Source organism: Magallana gigas, chromosome 6, assembly GCF_963853765.1.
Source record: "Magallana gigas chromosome 6, xbMagGiga1.1, whole genome shotgun sequence".
In the NCBI taxonomy this organism is placed as follows: Eukaryota; Metazoa; Mollusca; class Bivalvia; order Ostreida; family Ostreidae; genus Magallana; species Magallana gigas.
This window is the reverse complement of record NC_088858.1, coordinates 45,896,000-45,915,959: the sequence shown is the minus strand read 5'-3', so window position 1 is coordinate 45,915,959 and position 19,960 is coordinate 45,896,000. Positions and strand designations below refer to the sequence as shown.

The 19,960-nt window shown below is 33.5% G+C and overlaps 1 protein-coding gene across 6 annotated transcripts; it reads left to right on the top strand.

Annotated features, from left to right (window-relative positions):
- Positions 1-19,737, top strand: LOC105328027 (neuropeptide receptor 15). Of its 6 annotated transcripts, none has more exons than XM_011428756.4 (3): positions 1-144; positions 9,188-9,671; positions 18,662-19,737. In XM_011428756.4, the coding sequence occupies exons 1-3, from the start codon at positions 120-122 to the stop codon at positions 19,383-19,385; spliced, it is 1,233 nt and encodes a 410-aa protein (XP_011427058.1). In that variant the 5' UTR covers positions 1-119; the 3' UTR covers positions 19,386-19,737. The 6 variants fall into 6 exon arrangements, with proteins under 6 accessions (XP_011427058.1, XP_065944648.1, XP_011427050.1 ...); XM_066088576.1 differs by lacking the exon at positions 1-144 and adding an exon at positions 4,242-4,400; XM_011428748.4 differs by lacking the exon at positions 1-144 and adding an exon at positions 7,786-7,899.
- The last annotated feature ends 223 nt before the right edge of the window (positions 19,738-19,960 follow it).

Genomic DNA, 19,960 nt, shown 5'->3' with positions numbered 1-19,960 from the left:
AATTTATAATGTAGACCTAATTCAGACAAGACTTGCATTTGTCTTCATGGATGCTGTCAGACTGTGCAAGGTGCTAGGCGAGATCTCGCGTTTTATCGTCTCGCCGCTGTGTCAACACGATGCTTTCTGGGTTCTACGAGAGTGGTAGGTCTAAGATATGATGTTTATTTTAATGGTAATATTTAAGTATTATTATCGATACAAAAAAATTATACCTAAATATTTTCATTTTCAAGTGTCTTTGTAATATATGGTCCGATACATTTCGTCAAATGCTACCTTCAGCATTTAAGGCTGAAAATTATACAAATATAAGTAATGAGGAATCATTATTTGAGTATTATGAGGTAATCAAATAAGGTAGGGTGATTAAATCTATCATAAATTCCTTCGGGCTTTATTATATTTCATCATCCCGACTGTATTTGATCACCTCATAATACTCAAAGAATGATTCCTTATTTCTTAATAGAATAAATGCCCCCGTGGTTTTTGTATATTGAATATACACTCTTCTAGATGATACTAGCATCCAGTTTGTGCCTAATTGTGAAGTATCAAGTACCAAGACATACCTTGGGTTGTTTTACTACAAACCATTTCCAGTACCAAATTACTTGTACAGTTGCAGTGGCAATAATTATGTTCATTTCTGAAATTGATGCTCTTAATTTTTCAGTTAAATTTTGAAAACACCTGCAGCATTATACAAGTATCTTTCTTGTACATGTATGTACCAGCGTACATATATTCTGCTTGTTCGGGTCATTCTTTTCATATCGTTTAACTCTGTAAACTTAACTTCTATTACATTGTAATGATACGAAACATTCAGCACCGCCATCAAAAATCAACATGTGCATGTTTTTCGTTCAGTATAGGCTACTAGTATTGGTTTGTTTTTCTTTTATTGGCAACCCTGAGATTGACTCCATGATATTCCGCAGATTTCTGCGAGATCTTCTGTAATTCTAATGATCCTTTCTCACCATGAGCTAATCCCATTCTTCTACGATGTAAAGTCATTGAATGGTCTCCACAAATCGTCGCCATTCCTTTGAATTATCAGTTCTTGTTGTAATCATGCCAAGCACCTCACCGTGCTCTTTCTCGCATGTATCTAATGACTTCGTTTTCGATATTCCATAGTCTGTTAGACGACTGTGGTGTTGTAAAACGTTTTGTCTAAAATCAGTAAAATGTCAATACCAAAAAAATGTCTAAGAATTTAAATTTTTTTATTTAATTAATTATCAGACTCCACTTGCTAAAACATTTGTCATTACAAGCGCAGAAAGCAATGCACGGTATTATCATTTTTAAAATTAAAATTAAAATAATACAATTCAAAACAGCCATCTGAAATTCGACTGGATTAAAAAAATGTTTATATCACCCAATTTTATATTAAGCAGTGGAAGAGAAATAATTGTGTATGTTATTGGGATATTTGATTCTTTTTTTTAAATTATCATTAATTGTATTTAAAAGATTTAAAAAATATCAAAATAGTACAAACTAGTGAAGAATTCTGTTTAAAATATCAGAAATGATGAGTTGGATCTCATCAAAATGTTTGACGAATTACCAAACGTATGCAGTCTATTATTGTTAAATGGGTTACAAATGTAAACATTGAGGAACAAATATATACACAGGTGGATGGTCCACTAAAGTACTTCATTCATCAAAAAAGGGCAAAATGCATAGAGCATAGAAGTTTTTTTTTAAAACAATCTTTTGATATTTTTTTTTTAACCAATACTTGTCAAGACCGCACGGCATTTATTCCTTTAAAGTTATGAACAATATTGTCACATATCACGAACACATCATTGAATCTCATTTTATTTTACAACAAATAAAAAAAATAACAATAAAATAAAAAGAATAATTCAAAATGACAGATATTGTCATAGACCAAATGTAAGTACATTTTTGTCATCGTAATACCGTTATTGTACATTTCTTGTGTAAATATTCACTACATAAATTTGCCAGGATTGAACAATAATGATGTATTGTATGCCGTGTATACCACTTAATGCGGTCTGCGTAAATCTTATTAGAATATAAAACAAAACACCAGTTTGTATTATCATTAATTCGGTCCAGGCTTAATTAATATGAAAATGATGTTTTTACATGTTAATATATTTTTGACTTGGAAGACATCTTCAAAAGAAATATATTTTGGACGGCTGGCGAATGCTACGCTTCAGTTACGGTAGAGAGCCCCACTGAGCGGCTCTGAGACAATCAATGGTAAGAAATATCATGAGCCCAGCTCTACTGTCAAATCCAGCGAACGGTCCCCTCATTATTTATCCCTCTAATTATAAATGCTAATTTGTCTGGAATTAAAATTGTTTTGATTAATTATTTACCACGAACAACAGCAAATCACTAGTATGGCAAAATTCTCTTGTATTTCGGTTTTAATTCTAAGTCAGGACTTAACTTATGTGCTGAGATTAAGATTGAATTTTTTGTTTCCTTTTTTCGAGAATGTGCTTTTGTTTATAGCAAAAGGATCACAAATACACTGCATTGATTGCTATAGGCATCATAGATAACGTTCCCTTTCTCCACATGGCTCCCCTGAAGAAATCAAACAAAATCAATTGCTACGTTTAACAATAAGGCATCGAGACAGTCTGTCAATAAGCGACTTGTTTGGGCGCATTGCATATAACGTCAGATACGCGCTATGAATTCGAACCAAGAACCCATTATCAAATAAGTCCTGTTATGTAGTCGAACATCATGTTCTTATATCACATTTTCTGCTTAAAGATTATTAGACAAACAAAATAAACAAAGACGATTTGGTAAAAAAAAAACCAAAAAACCCATACAACAAGATCTGTAAATATTTATGCAAAATGATAATTTAGTACGTACTTAATATTTTATAAGTTTAACTGGATAAAATCTCGTACTGAGTGACTGTAATTTTTTGCATTTTGTGCATCTTAATGTTGTTTTCTGCAGAATAACATTTAGAAAGAGTGTTTCAAACTCCCTTGGATGGATAATTTTCCTTAGCTTCATGTGGTGTGAAGTAGAAACAGGGATAAATGTTTTTTGGTTCAGTATTTTAATTGTTGCACCTTGCTGATGTATTCGGAATATACTAACTATGTAGATTTCATGTTCTAAAGATTATAGCACAATTAGTGTCTATTTGGTCAAGTTAGTTTTTTTTACTACCGCATTGCTTTTTAGATTCTACTTATTAAGGAAGTATGACATTTAAAACCACATGTAGTACTGACTTACCTTTGCCAAAACTTTTAAGGAGGTGTGATCGTTTTATTTTTATCAAATTAACTGTCATATGACAATGTACAGTTGGAATGCTTTTATTGCCAGTAATTTCCTCACATTTTCTTCTACATGATATGTCTTTATATTTTACCAAATGTTTTAATAAATAAAAACAAAATCACTTAAAGAATTGAAATTTAACCAGGCAGACAAAAAGAGATTGGGGTTTTGAAGGTTGCTTAATAATTTTATTGTAGAGAGGTAACAGCTCTATCATAGTCACCCAAACCAACAAATTTAACAAACAACACTAAGAAGAAATTATTTTGAATATTATATAAGATAAAGTGCTTTCGTCCCTAAAAGTACAATTCATTCAGACAAGTGGAAATTTAGCTTCCAATCAAAGACAACCGCAGATTATAGTAAGTTCATAGTAAGCTGGCAGATCAACCGAAATTTATTGTACATCTTCACAGTCATAAACAGATCTCTTGGTATTGGACAACAAGGTACCTTATGTCAGGGTGCTCCCAATTCTGGATTAGAAGTGGGGAGATACCGCCTGTCTAGTGCTTCTGTTATCACAGAAGACTCTTCGGGCCAGCCGCTTAACAATTTGTCAACTACCTATTGCATACTTGTCAGAGAGAAAGCAAACGGTGCGAAAAGTGTGCAACATTTTCAGTTTACACAACAACAACTGTCATTGCAGACAGAAGTAGAGACAACTGGAGGTAGGTAGTACCAGTTTGTTTTTGTTTGCAAAAATGTGTCGGTTCAACAAGGAACAGTTTTTATTTGAATTCCACAAGAACCTTTTTTATCCGGTAACTAACAAATAGCAGAACGGTCTTTTTAGGATGGTACTTCTTTCGGGATTTATATTTCGTAGTCAAGTGTCAGTTCATTCATCAATTGCAGAGATATACTAACAATTATAAAAAAAAAATGAATACGTAATGTTCGTTTCCTGAAAAGGCCAATATCAAATGCGATTAAACGGAATATGGAAATGGGTCTTCAACTTGTTTTGGAGCATGGAATGTTTAATTAGTTATACAAAGAGTATCTATTAATTTGGACGTGTTATTAATTGACCTGGTATATTTGTTACCTCGATGATTAAGGTAAGGCATAGCTCAGCAAGAGTGTAAATAGACATGTGGAGTTCTGATAATATTAGCTTTGTTAACGCTTCACGGGCAAAAATATATTAGTACTCTTATAAATTATTTACACTGGGGATTGATTATGGGAGACAAATAATTTCTATTCTTTGTTCATTCGTTAATTGTCTTGTCATTAGTTTGTTATGTCTCCAAAATATTTTGTTATTTTTTTCAATTGATTTTTAACACTCAATTCTTTCAAATAAAGACCACGTTGTCAATATATCAAATTATCCCGTAACATTCATGTAATTACGTTAAAACGGCCCGTTACATTCATGTTATTATATAACGCTAAATCGTATTGTAACATATTCATGTAATTACGTCGACTTCATATTATCTACTTGGCAACAGTAGCTTGATGTAGTAGTTTATTGCAGAATAACATGTATATAATTATACATGATAGATTAATTTACCTGTATAAAAAGTCGTTATCGACAAAAAAGTGGTTGCACAAGACGTGGTATTTTAGTGACACAGCGACGATGAAACCAGACCGCATTCAACAGCGTGATTCTAAGTCAGAGAGGGCTGCTATTAATACTCTCTCCAGAGGCAGTGCATTATTAAATAAATAATGTACTTATGTGGTCCCGATTTCTTATTGAGAGAGAGTGTTTTATAAAGAATAAAAAGACCACACTGTCATCATTTGTCACTTGTCAATCAGGACGTCAGCTCACAAATGACAGCTCTGAATCATTTGAATTTCACTCAGCTAAAGAGCACTGATCCAGTTTTTTTTTTAATTTACGACAGAAAATCATAAGGAAAGCGAGGAAAGCTCTTTTAAGTATCTATGGGAATTCGCAATTAAAGAAAAATATTTTATGTAAATTAAAAATTGGCTGCATAACATGGTACATGTTTTTCGGTCGCCATTTTTATCTCCATAGATATTCATCAACCAAGAGGGCACGTATAATTCTCAAATGAACAAATTTCTATTACTTTCTTTTCTCAGTGTTTTGCATTTGTATTGCTGTCTGTATTCTTAATCAAATGGAATGCTCGAATGGCCCCGTATTCAAGGCCGACTTTGTATTTGGTAATAACAGTGGCTGATTACGACCGTCCGCCCGCATCCCTTGGGCAAATTTAGATATTCACGACTTTACGAAAATCCAAGATACTTAATCGGGTTCACAAAAGACCCGTAAACAAATTTGTGGACTATTTTTGGTTTCGTTTATCCACATACATAGAGAAATATTGTTTTCTGACTGTTATTAAAGATGTGATGATATAACTTTTTAATTTCATCCGGAAATTCGTTAATCCAGAGTAATTTCATGAAAGTGCTGTGCATGACAAACTAAAAAAAAATATTGGGCTAGAATGGAAAACTACTTATACAGAGTAATTTCATCAAATACTTAATACAAATTGAAATAACCAGTTCTGAACGCTAGAGAATTCAGTAATCCCCACTTAATCAGCGAAGTTTTACAAGTTGCTGTCCAAAAGAAACGATTTCTAGCTGTTTTAGACTGCAACAAAATCAAAGACCAGATCACGTGCTTCAAAGTCATGTGTTTGACCTTTCAGGATTTATGTTCGTTCACAATCCGGATAACGTGTGACTTAAGACTTTTTCTTGGAACACGGACGGGCGTGGTGACAGAACTTTGCCTTGCAATTGTACTGCACGTTAAATACATTACTAAAATTTATCACAGAAAGAGTAAGCTTTTAGTTTTCTTGTCATTCATTAATATTTATAAGCAAAAATGTAGAATTTAAAAAAAAAACAACACGTACTTATTATTATTTTTATATTATGTGCAACCCAAGAAATTAATATAAAAAACGAGGATGGATAACATTATTAAAGTTCAATAATAAGTTCCTATTTAAAAAAAAACTTTTCCATATGCACTTTAACGTGTATTTTAATGAAATTCTCTGATATATATTTTTAATAAAATTGTATGAAACCATTTATCAATCAAAATTGTTTTTGACTTTAACACACCTGTGTGAGTTTGAAGTTAACGCGGCTGTTTGATAAGGGAAGTCGTGCTCTCTCCAATACACTGCTCGCCATCAACAATCGATGGGGAAAGTTGATTTTAAGATTGCGACCTTTACACACTCGGTTGCGCTTTCGAATAAGTTACTAATCTTTCTACTAGATAAGACTTATCTTAATTTTACTTTATTATTCAATGTAGATAAGTAAGAGAAATTTAATCGAATCTCAGCTGAATGATGGGGTTCTTTGTTGATTCATGTTATTATAGCAAGTTTTACTTGTATATTTACATTTGCAAATATGTTCCTTATATGAACCTAAAGAATAGCGAAAACGTTCAATTATGTATGAACTTAAATATAAGTAATAAACAGCAATGTTAAAAAGTTCAGCGGGATATGAACTTGGTTGGTACGTAATCAAATCTTCTGAGAAGTCCTTCGGGCTTCAGAGGATTTGATAAACGTGATCAACCAAGTTCATATCCCGTTGAACTTTTCAAATTGCTGCTTATTTCTTTAATATATATGTGTATATAACCGTTAACAAAGAGGAATATACAATTATATAGATATTGTTCTTCTTTTTCCCCGGTGTGACCAAAAATAACCCCATCTCTGTCAAAGTGTTTGTTTTATGACTATCTCAATATCTGCTCCAATAGTCCTTGACCTTTTGATTGCATTTTGTGTTATGTGCATTTAGAACAGTAGAACAATATTTGAAAAGTGTAGACTTAATACCCGTCTGTGGTGATTTGTTTGATTCTGGCAGATGACTCGACCTGCCTTGATTTCTATTGGAACCAGGCAAAGGTTTGAAGAACTGTGTAATCGAATTGGGGATATTTCATTTCTATTTCTTAAATACCCAAGGTACAAAGAGCACGATTTCAATTAAAACTATAATCTCAACAAGTCGTACAAAGCCATAAATAAATATTCACGACGATCGAACTGGTTTGCAAGACGACCATAGACCAGTCGTACAACATTCCTCTCATTAAATTCGTAGGGAAATCTTGATGAAATCTACGTCTATGAAACACTAATGAACCATAAATCATACAATCATCAGGAAAAAATTGATATACATAATAAACACACATCTTTCCTTTACTTTCATATCAATACGGACTATTGCAGAAATTCCTGCTTTATCAGTAGGATTGCGTGCTGAGTTTCCTAAGACCATTTGAGACTACCATGACGATAATTTGTAGAACATACACAATCTCTGATACACTTTAATGACTGTATAGTTTATTTATGATGGAAAATTAATTGGTACATCTCCTGCTGACGTGAACAAATTGAGTAACAAGAAATCATGGTCGAGAGCATTGATCACAACTTAACACGAAATTATAAAACTCAGACCTGAGACGGTAGAGTTAATTCCGTTATTGAGGATCTGTCGGACCAAGCATATGTTGCATGGACGAGAAGAGGGAGCGCTTGGTTAATTATTTCTTTGGTGAGGAATAGTAGCTTTGTGAAATGATATTTTTTTCTTATTTATTGTGTTGACTATATCATTATCTGAGAAGGACATAAATCCATACATATTCTCTGCCTGTTGAACAAGCAGGCCGCACTCGATCGAGAATACAGAGCTGAAAAGCGGCGATGAGTTATACCGGAGAGGCGAGCATTGAGAGGAATTCTCCCCATTGCATTGTGTAATTGGTAAAAAGATAGTGCTTTTAATACGTCCCCTGCAGATTTTATTATGCTTTTACAGGTAGATGTGTTGTGTTCAGACGGAAGTTATATTTTTCATTTGATAATTAAAATCTGTTCTTTGAATAAAGAAAGATTTGACCTGGTGCAGAACTAGAAATATATACGCTGATGCACCTTATGGTTTTCGATGTTGTTTTCTTTAAGTGCATTTTTATCCAATCAGCATACAGAGAAGTGTTTCGTGTTAAGCTTCGCTATTAGGGAGTGATTAAAATTTGATCCTATTTATTACGGAACATCTGTAAAAGTAAATCTATAATATAGATATCTCACTGGACTTCTTAATATCTGATACAAAAATACGGTTCAAGTAAGTCTGCAGCTGCAGTATTTTTTTTTATCTTGATTGATGTACTTTATATTTTAAATACACTTCAGCTTCCAAATATTTACTCAACCTTCATTATACTGTATTCACATTATTTTACAATTTTTTGTAGTGCTTGTTAAAGTATAAAGTAACGTTATTTTTTTTTTTACATGTAGCTAATTTTGATAAATCTTTATTTTGATAAAGAGAAAATATTTGCATTATTAAGTCCATATTTAATCTCTTAATAAATTTTAGAGATGCATTATCATTAGAGAGCAGTTTCCGGAATATAAGTTGTGATTGACGATTTCTTAATTAACTGTTGAGTTTGCGAGTAATCTCACACCTGAAGCTAAACAAATCTCGCCGAAAGAGTGAACCCTTTCCTTTTGATCAAAAGGACTTTTGGGCATTTTCTCAACTTGATGACAAGACACTGACTGTTCGGAAATAAAAACGTTGGAATTCCGAGTTTGATTGACTGATTCTCCCCGAGAGAAGCAAGATAGGGTGCTCGCTCAATAGAGACGCACTCCCTTTGCTTAGTTTATTAGAATGGTTTCGACAATAAACAGTTTACCTCGACAGGACAGTGTATTTACTTAAACGATCGGCAGAAACGATCGGAAAAAAGTCCGGACTAATTTCATGTAAACAATACTCATTTCAGACATATTTATTGATAAGTTAAAACCTTGTCTTGTAGATGGCGAGTTTTCTTGGAGAGAAATGGATGCAACTAATCCGCACGGTCTGTTGAACCTCACAAAGACCGAGCCGTTTGGCTACAACTGGACTGAAACAACAAGCAACAGTAGCAGCATGGAGAATGTGACAGGGATATTTAGCTCGCCTGGGGATTCCGCAGATCCACCCGTCGCCCTGGGAACTATCATCATTCTTAGCATCTTATTTATCTTTATCGGTGTCTTGGGAATTGTGGGTAATTCCTTGGTCATCACGGTAATTTTGATCGACAGAAAAATGAGACAATCAGTGACAAATGTTTTCATTATGAACTTGGCCATTGCTGACTTGCTTATTATGATTTCCTTCATTCCTGACATTATCCAGTTTATTCTCAATCGAGGCTGGTTGCTCGGGGTTGGAATGTGTAAATTCAACAGATACATTCTAGTGACATGCCTATATGTTTCTGTTCTTTCTCTCGTATCTGTCTGCATTGAAAGGTATGTTTTTTTGTTACTTCTCTCTCTCTCTCTCTCTCTCTCTCTCTCTCTCTCTCTCTTTCTCTGAGGTACAATTTATCTTTCCTCGGTTGAGCTATTATAATCATCGCGCCGTTATAGATATCGAGAACAATGTCGGACGTTACAATGGAAATTAAAAAGTAATTTGTTTATAGCACTCATATCTGGTGGCTTCCCCATAAGATAAATATTTGTCTTGTAACGCACTAGAGGTTGATTAATTTCCAATATCAATAAATAACGGCATCGCTGTAAAGTTTTGTCTATACATTTTCTGTCTTTAACACTAATCCTGACTTTTATGTTCTATACTAATGTCTTATCGGTATTAGATCGTTACCAAAATATCTCTCATATATTTTTAACATCAATAAACTACAATTATGGAGGCGGGCTTAAATAAAACGATTGAAATTTACTTCAGGGAAGTTTGAATCCTTGGACTTTTGATTCACGATATCCATTTATCCATCATCACAAAATTTGTAAAACTATCTGAATATCATAATTATATTGCGCATTCAAAAACATTATTTTCTCCTATAGTAAATTTAGGTTTTCTGTCATATATAAATCAGTTCAGAACTTGTTTCTTTTCCTCGTGTTCTGGCTTATTTAGTGACCCAAGCTTTAGCATTAGAGTGTTTGATTGGCCTTACTCGAGTAGTACTTATATTTCGCATTGCAAATAAATTGACACTCGTCAAATTGATCTCCATTCCACATTTAACTTATCTAATATCAAGTCTTAAATAGGAATGAATTGCCTTTGTATCTCTGAAATACGTTCTGTCAAGCTTCTTTTACCAGAAAGTGTATAACTCTATACAAGATCTAATGAGAGCATACGTAGTCCATTAACTTCTTTGAGACATTTGTTATTTGAGCTTAATTTATCGCCGAGGCGGCCTTCTCAATATTCCTTATAAATCATCAAACTTTCCTCTAGATTGTTGATTTTTTATTAATCGAGAGAGCTTCACCTTCAGTCAAATGTTTATCGAGTAGCTCCTTACAATTTTACTTGAGTTTCTGGATTTGAAAATCAATTAGTATGCTATTGTACAGACCCATGCAAAAATGTGGCTTTAATTCAAGTCTGAAACCTTTCGCACACAAATCGGTTTATCCCATTTGTTAAGATTAGAATATGTTTATTTTCGGTGTTCGTGTTAAATTTAATTTCAATTTGTCCTACATGTATTATTTATTGTTTTAACCTTCATACATTTTTAAGCAATTTGGAAATGCATACGAAAACCTTTAAGATATAGTAGATAGGAATCCTATCAACATTATTTCTCTGCCAAGAAATCGCAAAGTCAGTTTGTTCTAATCAGCACTCGAAATGAAATGACCGGCAGCCAGCCACTCTTTTAAAGCCAGAAATGTGTCAGAAACAATTACTGCTTCATGAATTTTAACGTCCAGCTGTCTATATAGAATTCTTGGAGGTCCATTTTTTTAAAGTACATAATACGATCCGAGTAATTAAGATTTTTAGTTTTTGAAAATACAATGACAATAGATAAAAGATCACATTTATTTTATATTTCAACAGTTGCTTTTTTTTTTGCAGGGGGGGGGGGGGGGGGGGGTCTTCGTTGATTTATTGTTTGAATTGAGAAATTAGAGAAATTAAGAGGATTTTAATTTTTTTTGGAAAGTGATAAAGAACTGTCCTTAACAAAAAAAAAACCGCGTTTTTGTGTACAAGCCAAAATGTTCACTACCAACCCAACCCATCTTCATATCTCAGAAATTGTACTTGTCAAAAATCACATATAGTAATTACTTGGTGCTCTCCTATTGAGCAAGCAGTTCCGAGTCCATTAAACAATCAGGCCTCGTTAGATAGCAGTCCGTCTGAACGCAGTACTAACCGAAGTATAAATATCAGCATAATGGTCAATCATGCTCTTTTATTATAGAAAATTTGATTGACGGATTGAGATAGAGAAAGTGCATGTCGTTATCATTTTTTGCGAGTTCATTTATGTTTTAAAAAACCCCGCTTTTTATCGTTTGTAAATCATTATATAATGTTTATAGGTACACATGGTGATATGGCCATTAGAAATAACACTTTATTTCAGTATATTTCGCATGAAAGTAAAAATGCTATGTTATAATATAAATATGTTTCCAGCTCGAATCGCAATTGTGCAGAATTTGACGTAGTCACCAAAAAAATTTTTATTTAATGAAAAATCATAACAAATGCAAAAGACAGTAAGAAAGCATCAGGTTTTAGTAAAAGTGTTTCTCTATGAAACTACTTTGTCAGAATGGTTGTCACATTTAATGTGTGTAAAGACAACCGTGTTAAGAATTTGGCGCGTTTTGTGCTTTAAATAATTTTAGAGGGAGAGTTCACGTGCCTCGCAAAAATATTGATGACACCGAGTTCTGTGTTGATTGGGGAAAAAAATTCCCTCTTTTCTTCGCCGTTTATTTGTCCCTTCATTATTAAAAAAATCTCGACTCACAAACAGGAAAATTAATCCTAATCGGACATCATTAAGCCACGTTGACGTCCGTTTTGAAATCCGACTTTCGTGGACCTGTGCGTGCAATGTTCGTATTCGTATTCTTTTCTTCTGGCGCATTGTTATTATGACTAAGTTAGTCTCGCCACGTGCTCGGTTTACTTCCGCTCCTAATTATCTTAATTAAATCAAGATTTGACAAAACCAAAGTTGCTAAAACGCACAGTGGAAAACCAAAGGGTTAGAGATAAGAATAAAAGTATAAATACAGTACATGACTTGAGCGATAAAATGTCTGGAAAAGTTTAATAAGGACTGCTCTTATTTGGAAACAAATAAAAATAATTCCAGCACATTCCAGCAGTGATTGCTAAAACGTATGAATTTCACATTCATATTTTGCAACATCCATTTGGTTGGGATGAAATAATTGCATTTAAAAAGATAAAATTAAAAAAAAAAGACGAATCAAAGTTTGCAACGGGTTTCACACAGCCATTAAAAATGCCTTGCATGATAATAACATTAATAGTCTGCAAATGTATGACAAATAAAACAATTAGCCTATGACGTCATTTCTCATATGATCAACGTCTTCAGTTTTTTTTTATTCATATTTATCTATGTCATACCCAGGATCCCTTTTGTGTTGACAATCTGACTACCCGCGGCCGGTATCTATAAAACACTTGTCGGGCACCTGTCGAATACTACTGTATGCACAATCATGATAATATATTTGATCAAATGTAAAAATTCTTTTAACTTAAAAAAAAATGATGAAAAATGACATTTTCTCGGTGTCTTACAGAAGATTATAAAAAACAATCAAAGAATCATTAAAAAAAGATTGAATTTTATATGTAAAATTCTGAGGTATTCTTTCGTTCATATCAAAGATTTAACGGACGAGTTAGTGGTTTGTAAGTGCCTCAAGTTGTGTAGTATTGCATACTTGGAAGTCGCTTCAATTTGTACTTGCAAAAAAAAAACTTTCGCGACGCTGCCCTATTTTTTTCAAATAAAACGAATTTTTAAATTACCATCGCGTTGCAACAGGTGATTAATAAAGTATTGATTATGATTCTTGTGATGAATGAAGGCATGGGCAAACTCGCCGGGGAATCCGAACGTTTAACCGACACATCTTGGAGATTAAAACAGAGCAGCATTTGATAGTGGGTACTGCTTCGGTCGATTAACGCTAATCCCATTTAATTGGGTGATGCAGAAAAGTAAACACGCTTCAAATGATCTGAGAGAACTTCTGCATAAAAAACAACGTTAACTAACTAAATTGTTATAAATTGGTTAGGCTGAAATTTGATTAATCATAAATTATATTCTAGGGCGTTTCCGACAAGTTATGTAACTAAAAAAAACAACGTTTTGTATTGCTTTATATTTAATATTTGTGAGTTGGTAGTACAGTAAGATTCGTTCCCGATGACTATTTTTAAAGATACATCTGTTAAAAGCGGCAAATCGTGGACTTTTCTGACAATAAAAAGATGATTTCAAATTGATAGCTTATTGTGCTAAAGAAAAATTTCATATTTTGCATTTTTCTTTCTTGTTTCATTTCTTTTGAAAGAATAACTATGATAATAAAACCTTACTCTCACAACTAATGTCACCCCCTGTTGCACTACTAAGATTTCTCCTCTGTGTAATCAAAGCTCTACATAGCGTGCTGTGAGAAAACACAAACCAAAATAATTCTCTTTGCATCAAAATTTCTATAAAAAAGCCCCATAGTATTAAGATGTCGTTATAGTTTCGTGAAAAGGACACATTTGATCTAAAGACATTGATACATCTGTGCACTTTCATGGGTTCAGCGCTCGAAAACTAACGCAGGCAGACAAATATACACAGCAGAGATCAAAAAGTTATCCGATTATTATGCTTTTGCTATTTTCTTAAAAGCAATCTCCTCTGCGCTCCTTAATTGAACATAAGTAATAAATAATACGAACGACAGCGCTCGCTTACGTCACGCAGTAGATTTTTCCGTTCAATGTTCATAATTTAAATGGGATGAAATAGTTGAATCATTGATTTTCACGTATTTCAAGCTAGAAAAATGGGAGATAAAGTTGGTTAAAAAATAAAGATAGATTTACAAGAATGTGGTTAAAGCGGCGGATAGATCTTGACAGTTCTGCTCCATCCAATCTTATTAATATCCATCGTCAATTTTCCTCTGTAACACCTAGATTCGTTCCGAACAAAAAAGCAAGACCTTGAGATACTCCGCATACAAAGTAGTATACAAACCCTTAGAAAGAATGTTTATTTTCCCCGTTTTACCCTGGAGAGCAAGAATCACAAAAATCATTGTTTTGTGAGATCTATGCATTAAATGTAACAATTTTTACAGATCGTATCAACTGTAGAGATTCCCTCACTGAGACAATTCGGTACATTAACAAATACCCCGCGATATATTGCAATAAGATAATGGTGCACTTTCTGTTCGTTATAGAATGTAGGTCAGGTGAATTCCTACCAAATTGCTAAGCCTGTCTAACCTTCAATCAAATTACCCAAAAATCTAACATTACTCCGAGGAGGCGATTGTTTGGCGCGCTGGAATGACCAAGTGTTGTTTTTATCACTCTGACTCGTCCAGACTCTTGAGTATTGACGGGTATCCAGATCGAGGCTTCGTGCCTCTCGGAAAACAATAGCGCACGATTATTGCTCTCTCGATGTTTGTTACTGACGAGTAATTAAAGCTGATTCGTACCATTTTCCTTGGATCAAAGATATACACAAACTATTGGCTCGGCGGGTTTTCTCAAATACCACAAATTGTAGCAAATGTATTGTAGTTAAATCAGGCGTTTGTTACTTAATGTACGGTAACAAAACCCATATCCCAGAAATAATATCATTCTATGTTAATAATTATGTTAATGGAAGTTTGAATTTATTTTCGTTTTCAAATTGAATCTTATCGCACTAATTGCAAAAAATGCTCAGAGAAAAAGTCGGTGAACATTTAGTTTATTTAACAAAACTCCACAGGGATTAACTTGTATTTCATATAACCAAAGGTTGAGCAAGAATTAGTGGGTAATAACCCTAATTCAGAATACACTCTGTACTTTGCTAAATGGAAGCACAAATTATAAAAAAAAAAAAACCTTTTATCTAAAAGCATGTATACATCACGAACGATTTAACATCAATTTCTTGAGTGACAAAAAAACTATTGCAAGCTGACTGCGACATTTGGAAAATACTTTATGAATGGAACTAAATTGCCATAACAATGAACAGAGCGGTCGTTTCCTTGGTGTCATTTACATATTTTTTTGGTTTCTTTCCGTCACAAGATAGAAAGTTCATGTTTTGTAAAAGCCGATTGAAGCTTTAATGCGACTTCATGGTGTAATAAATCACTTCAGTGTCGGCGACAATTATATTTTATATGGTTATCTCTTATTCAGTCTTGTCTGAAAACTTAAAGTAATATTGAAACAGCTTTTTTGCCTCTTTTAATCATGAAAATTGTTTTTGTTTTCGTCTTAACTACATGTATTAAAGTACTTAACACGAATATTAAAATTTTGTCACAGGGCAAAGCGAGATTTCTAGAAGAGGATTTCATAGAAAAAAATATTATTTGTACTGGAGAATTTAAAGTTTTCAAAGGCTTTTAGATGAACACATGATCTAGAGACATTTAAGCAAAGCATCTCGTCAAATTAAGATGGATATCAAATTAAAAAAATAAAAATAATACAGGAAGACTCTCGTCCGAAACTATGCCAAACCTACTTTTCATCATTAAACTTCTCGAAGAAGGACGAGATTTAAATAACAGGAAATGTCGGAAGAGAGGTGGTTTAATCAACGAAGCTATGAATCATTGATGATCTGAGCAATGACAACACATTGCTGAGGCTGATTTACTTGGATTCAGGAACAGAGTAATAAATATTTACAGAATGCCGAGCTCGAAGCTCTGGAAATAAGATTTTTTTTTAGTAAATGGTGAAAAGAATGTGACAAACAGGTGTCTATGTTGACTAAATCCACCTTAATGCACGAACTGAATAGTGAATATTTACATAAACATTGATTCTAAAAATGCAATATACCAGCTATAAGATTAAATAAATCATAAATAAATTTGTTTTTCAGTAGAAGATTTCTTACGTTTTTCCTTCGGAAAATCAATAATAGTACAAAGTAATCTGTTAATTTATAGGAGCTCCTTATTGACTTTTAATATAATGGATACTCTCAATCTGGTGCTTTCAGTGCACTAAACATGTGCAAATAGGTCAATAAATCTAATATGAAGTTGATACAGCCTCTATATTTCGAAACCTTATCAATCTTAAAGAACTGCACTTTCCTGATTAGCTGTGATGTAGTAGCATAAAGTGATTGATTCTTCAACTACGATTGAAAATGAAGGGAAAATCAGTGAAAAAAAAATACATTCTGTAAATAGTGGTCTCGATTTTGCCTTTCGATTTTCGAGTGTAGAAATCAATTTATCAAAGAAGTTTAAACGAAAGGAATTTTATGAAGACTAAATGAATATCGCAGAAAGACAGAAAAAGGATACAGCTTAAAATGCAAGAAATTGATCTGAACAATGTACAGTGAAAAAATGGCATGAAAATGGTATGTCTTAAAAGAGTACCGGATCATTGCGTTGCGTTCTAATGGATAAACCTAAATAGTGATCTAATACCCTGCAAACCTTTTTTTTAAATAATTTCCTGTTCGTTTTGAACATTAAACCTCTTTACTTCCTTTCTCAAGTCAAACAATTTAAACAAGGAGTTGGCTTTATTTAGGCGCTGCGATTTTCACAGTAGTATTTTGCAGTATAATTGTTCGCGGAACATTACAGGCTGTGTTAAATGTCAGATTTAATGCTAATCGTTTTGAGAAAGTGTCATCCTTTTGTGTGCATAAGTTTATTTGGTTGACTATATATAATACCAAAACAATTTGACGTCAAACAGTTTAGTAAAGGTAAAAACGGAAATGTTTTAGCTTAAAGATTGAATTGGAGTTTAAAACTTTTCTCTTTAATTCTATACAGAGCTATTTTTTCCAAAGTTTAAATGGCTTTGACAACATCCCGGGCCTCTTTTATTGTCTTATGTAAATATTTAATGTCTATTCTCAAATGACCGATTTAGAATTGTTAAGAACAAGTCCTTCATACCAAGACGTAAAAATAAAGTTGTAATGTTCCATTATTAATCTATAATGTAGTATTAAGAATTGTTCTTACACCAGATGATACTTATATACATCACTACAATTTCGATAATCGAAGTAGGAATTGCAGCAGCACGTAAGAGGGGCTGTCTTGATGAAGGGTATCAGAACATTATAATACTTTAGCCTCGTTATCAAGAGTCCTCTTATTGGGATCTGCGTCACATCAGCCTCTTTTTAACTCGTTTTAACTGTCCAGATCTAATTTCCATCGAGCTCCATTGATCCGCGCCCTTTGATCTCCTGCCGCTGACATGTGGTAAATTAGCCGTGTATTGAAAAGCTTTCTAAACCTCCGACCAGGAGGGTAGGTCGGTGCCAATAATGTTTTACATTTTATAGAGAAGCGTATGGACGAGGTATCAACTGAATGATAAAGAACGTTCAAAGCAACAGCCGTTGAGACTCTCCATATGCATCACGTTTATTGTATATGTGAGAACGGGGATAGCCGTTTCCAATCAGAACCGAATTTCCCGTAAGGATAGGAAAAAATATTTCTGAACAATTGATTGACGGATTCTGTATTTTGAATGAAAATTTATATGAAGAACGTCAGGGACAGATATTAAGGACGTGTATTTATATAATCGTAACGCAGTATGAGACTTGGCTAACGTTGTTTTGTAGGCCGTGGTGGATTATTTGCTGAATTTTACACCTTTGTTTACGGTGTTTCCGCGGTCTATCTCAAACATTCGCTAAGGGAATTATAACTGACAAAGAAATTAGGTTGAATATTCCGTTGCAATGATTTAGAATGCATTCTCTGCTGTATACGAGCGTATTTTTTGACAATGGTTCGAATTAGTCTGTCGCAGATTTAAGTAGGTGACAACTCCTAGCTCAGATCTAATTCACTCCTGTGCTAAGTGATGTCATTTTGTTCAATTAAAAGCTACGAACCACTTAATGACACTACTTGCATCTGCTGACAGACATAATCTCTTAACTATAAAGGAGAGTTTATCGGAACAGTAACAGTAAAGTTTTTCGGAACAGTGCTTTGTATGCTATTGGAATCTTGAAACATTTTTAAAATATGCAAATTAATTATGACATTGTCAAATGATGTGTGGTCTTTTTAAATAAAACACAAACCACTCTGAACATTTTGTTCAACTGTTTTTCAGAGATATTATATTTTTTATGTTTAAAAAGGTCACAATGCACAAAAAAATGAACGATTTTATAATTTTCTGAACCTCTTTTATTTTTTTCCAGATTTGTGGCAATTGTGTTTCCCATTAAGGCTCAAATTCTGTGCAACCGGAGAAAAAACTTCATAGTTGTGTCATTGATATGGTATGTGGGCTTCATGTGCGCTTTGCCAACTGCCCTCTACAACCAAGTTATTCTTGTCAATCCTCTTCAGAACTTTTCGTTGTGTTTGACGTCATTTCCGACCATGCTCGGTCAGCATGTTTACAAGTTTTCCGAATTTGCCCTGTTTTACTTTATTCCCGTCTGCATTCAAATAATACTTTACGCGATCATAGGAAAACGTCTGTATGTCAGCACAAGTGAACTTCACACCAAGTTTCAGATGAGAAAAGACACAAACTGCAAAACGGATCGAACAAGCGACACAATAAAGGCCAGAAAAGGCGTTGTGAAAATGCTGGTGGCAAGCGTAATAGTGTACACAGGATGCTACGCTCCTCCCCAAGTATTGCTGTTTTACAATGCTATATCCAACACGAGGTTTCAAGAGACATGGGAATTCGTAGCCATTGTACACGTTATCGCATACATAAACTCTGCCGCGAATCCTATTCTTTATAGCATATTTAGCCAGAATTTCAGGAAGAATTTTAAGAAATGTCTTAAATGTATTTGTTTAAAGAGCAAAGACAAATATCGTCGGGTTATGTTTGATTCCACGATGGAGTCATCTCGGATGCTATCGGGAAAAGGCAGTCAGAAGACCACGATTTCTCGCTTATAATTTTTTTGAATCATCCGTAATTTTATATTTTTACCGATGGTGTTTTTCGTCCTGTTATCAACGTAAACGTATAACTTTTATCTTGTTCTTGACCCATTTGTTTAGAAAATCTTGGATAAATTTTTCTTCATTTTTTGGCATCGCCGACGTTACACCAAAGTGACAATTCATAGCTGTTTTCTAGCATATGACATTTATCATTAGAAGGACAAAAACATTACAACACCTCACATTCTAAATGTACGTGTATTGTTTTCATGCAGTGTGTCATGTTTTATAAATGATTATCCTTTTTGTTGTTTGTCCACCTCACCAAAGCACATTTATTCAAAATCTTTGTTGTTGCCCTATTTATGTAATAAAATAAGTTGAAATAAAAATTCACAAGTCTTTTTTTATTTGACAATGTTATTAATGAATAGGCATAGTAAAGGGTCTTCCAACAGCATGGACAATCTAACGTATGGAAAGGCACCTCACCAAAGCACATTATTTCAAAATCTATATTGTTGCGCATGCCCTATTTATGTAATAATATTAGTTGAAATGAAAATTCACAAGTCCTTTTCTATTTT

Excerpts from the sequence above, each read along its gene's own strand:
- LOC105328027 (XM_011428748.4), top strand. The coding sequence starts at position 7,860 with ATGGACGAGAAGAGGGAGCGCTTGGTTAATTATTTCTTTG. Across the intron at positions 7,900-9,187 it reads CTTGGTTAATTATTTCTTTG|ATGGCGAGTTTTCTTGGAGA; the intron begins GTGAGGAATAGT and ends CTTGTCTTGTAG. Across the intron at positions 9,672-18,661 it reads GTATCTGTCTGCATTGAAAG|ATTTGTGGCAATTGTGTTTC; the intron begins GTATGTTTTTTT and ends ATTTTTTTCCAG.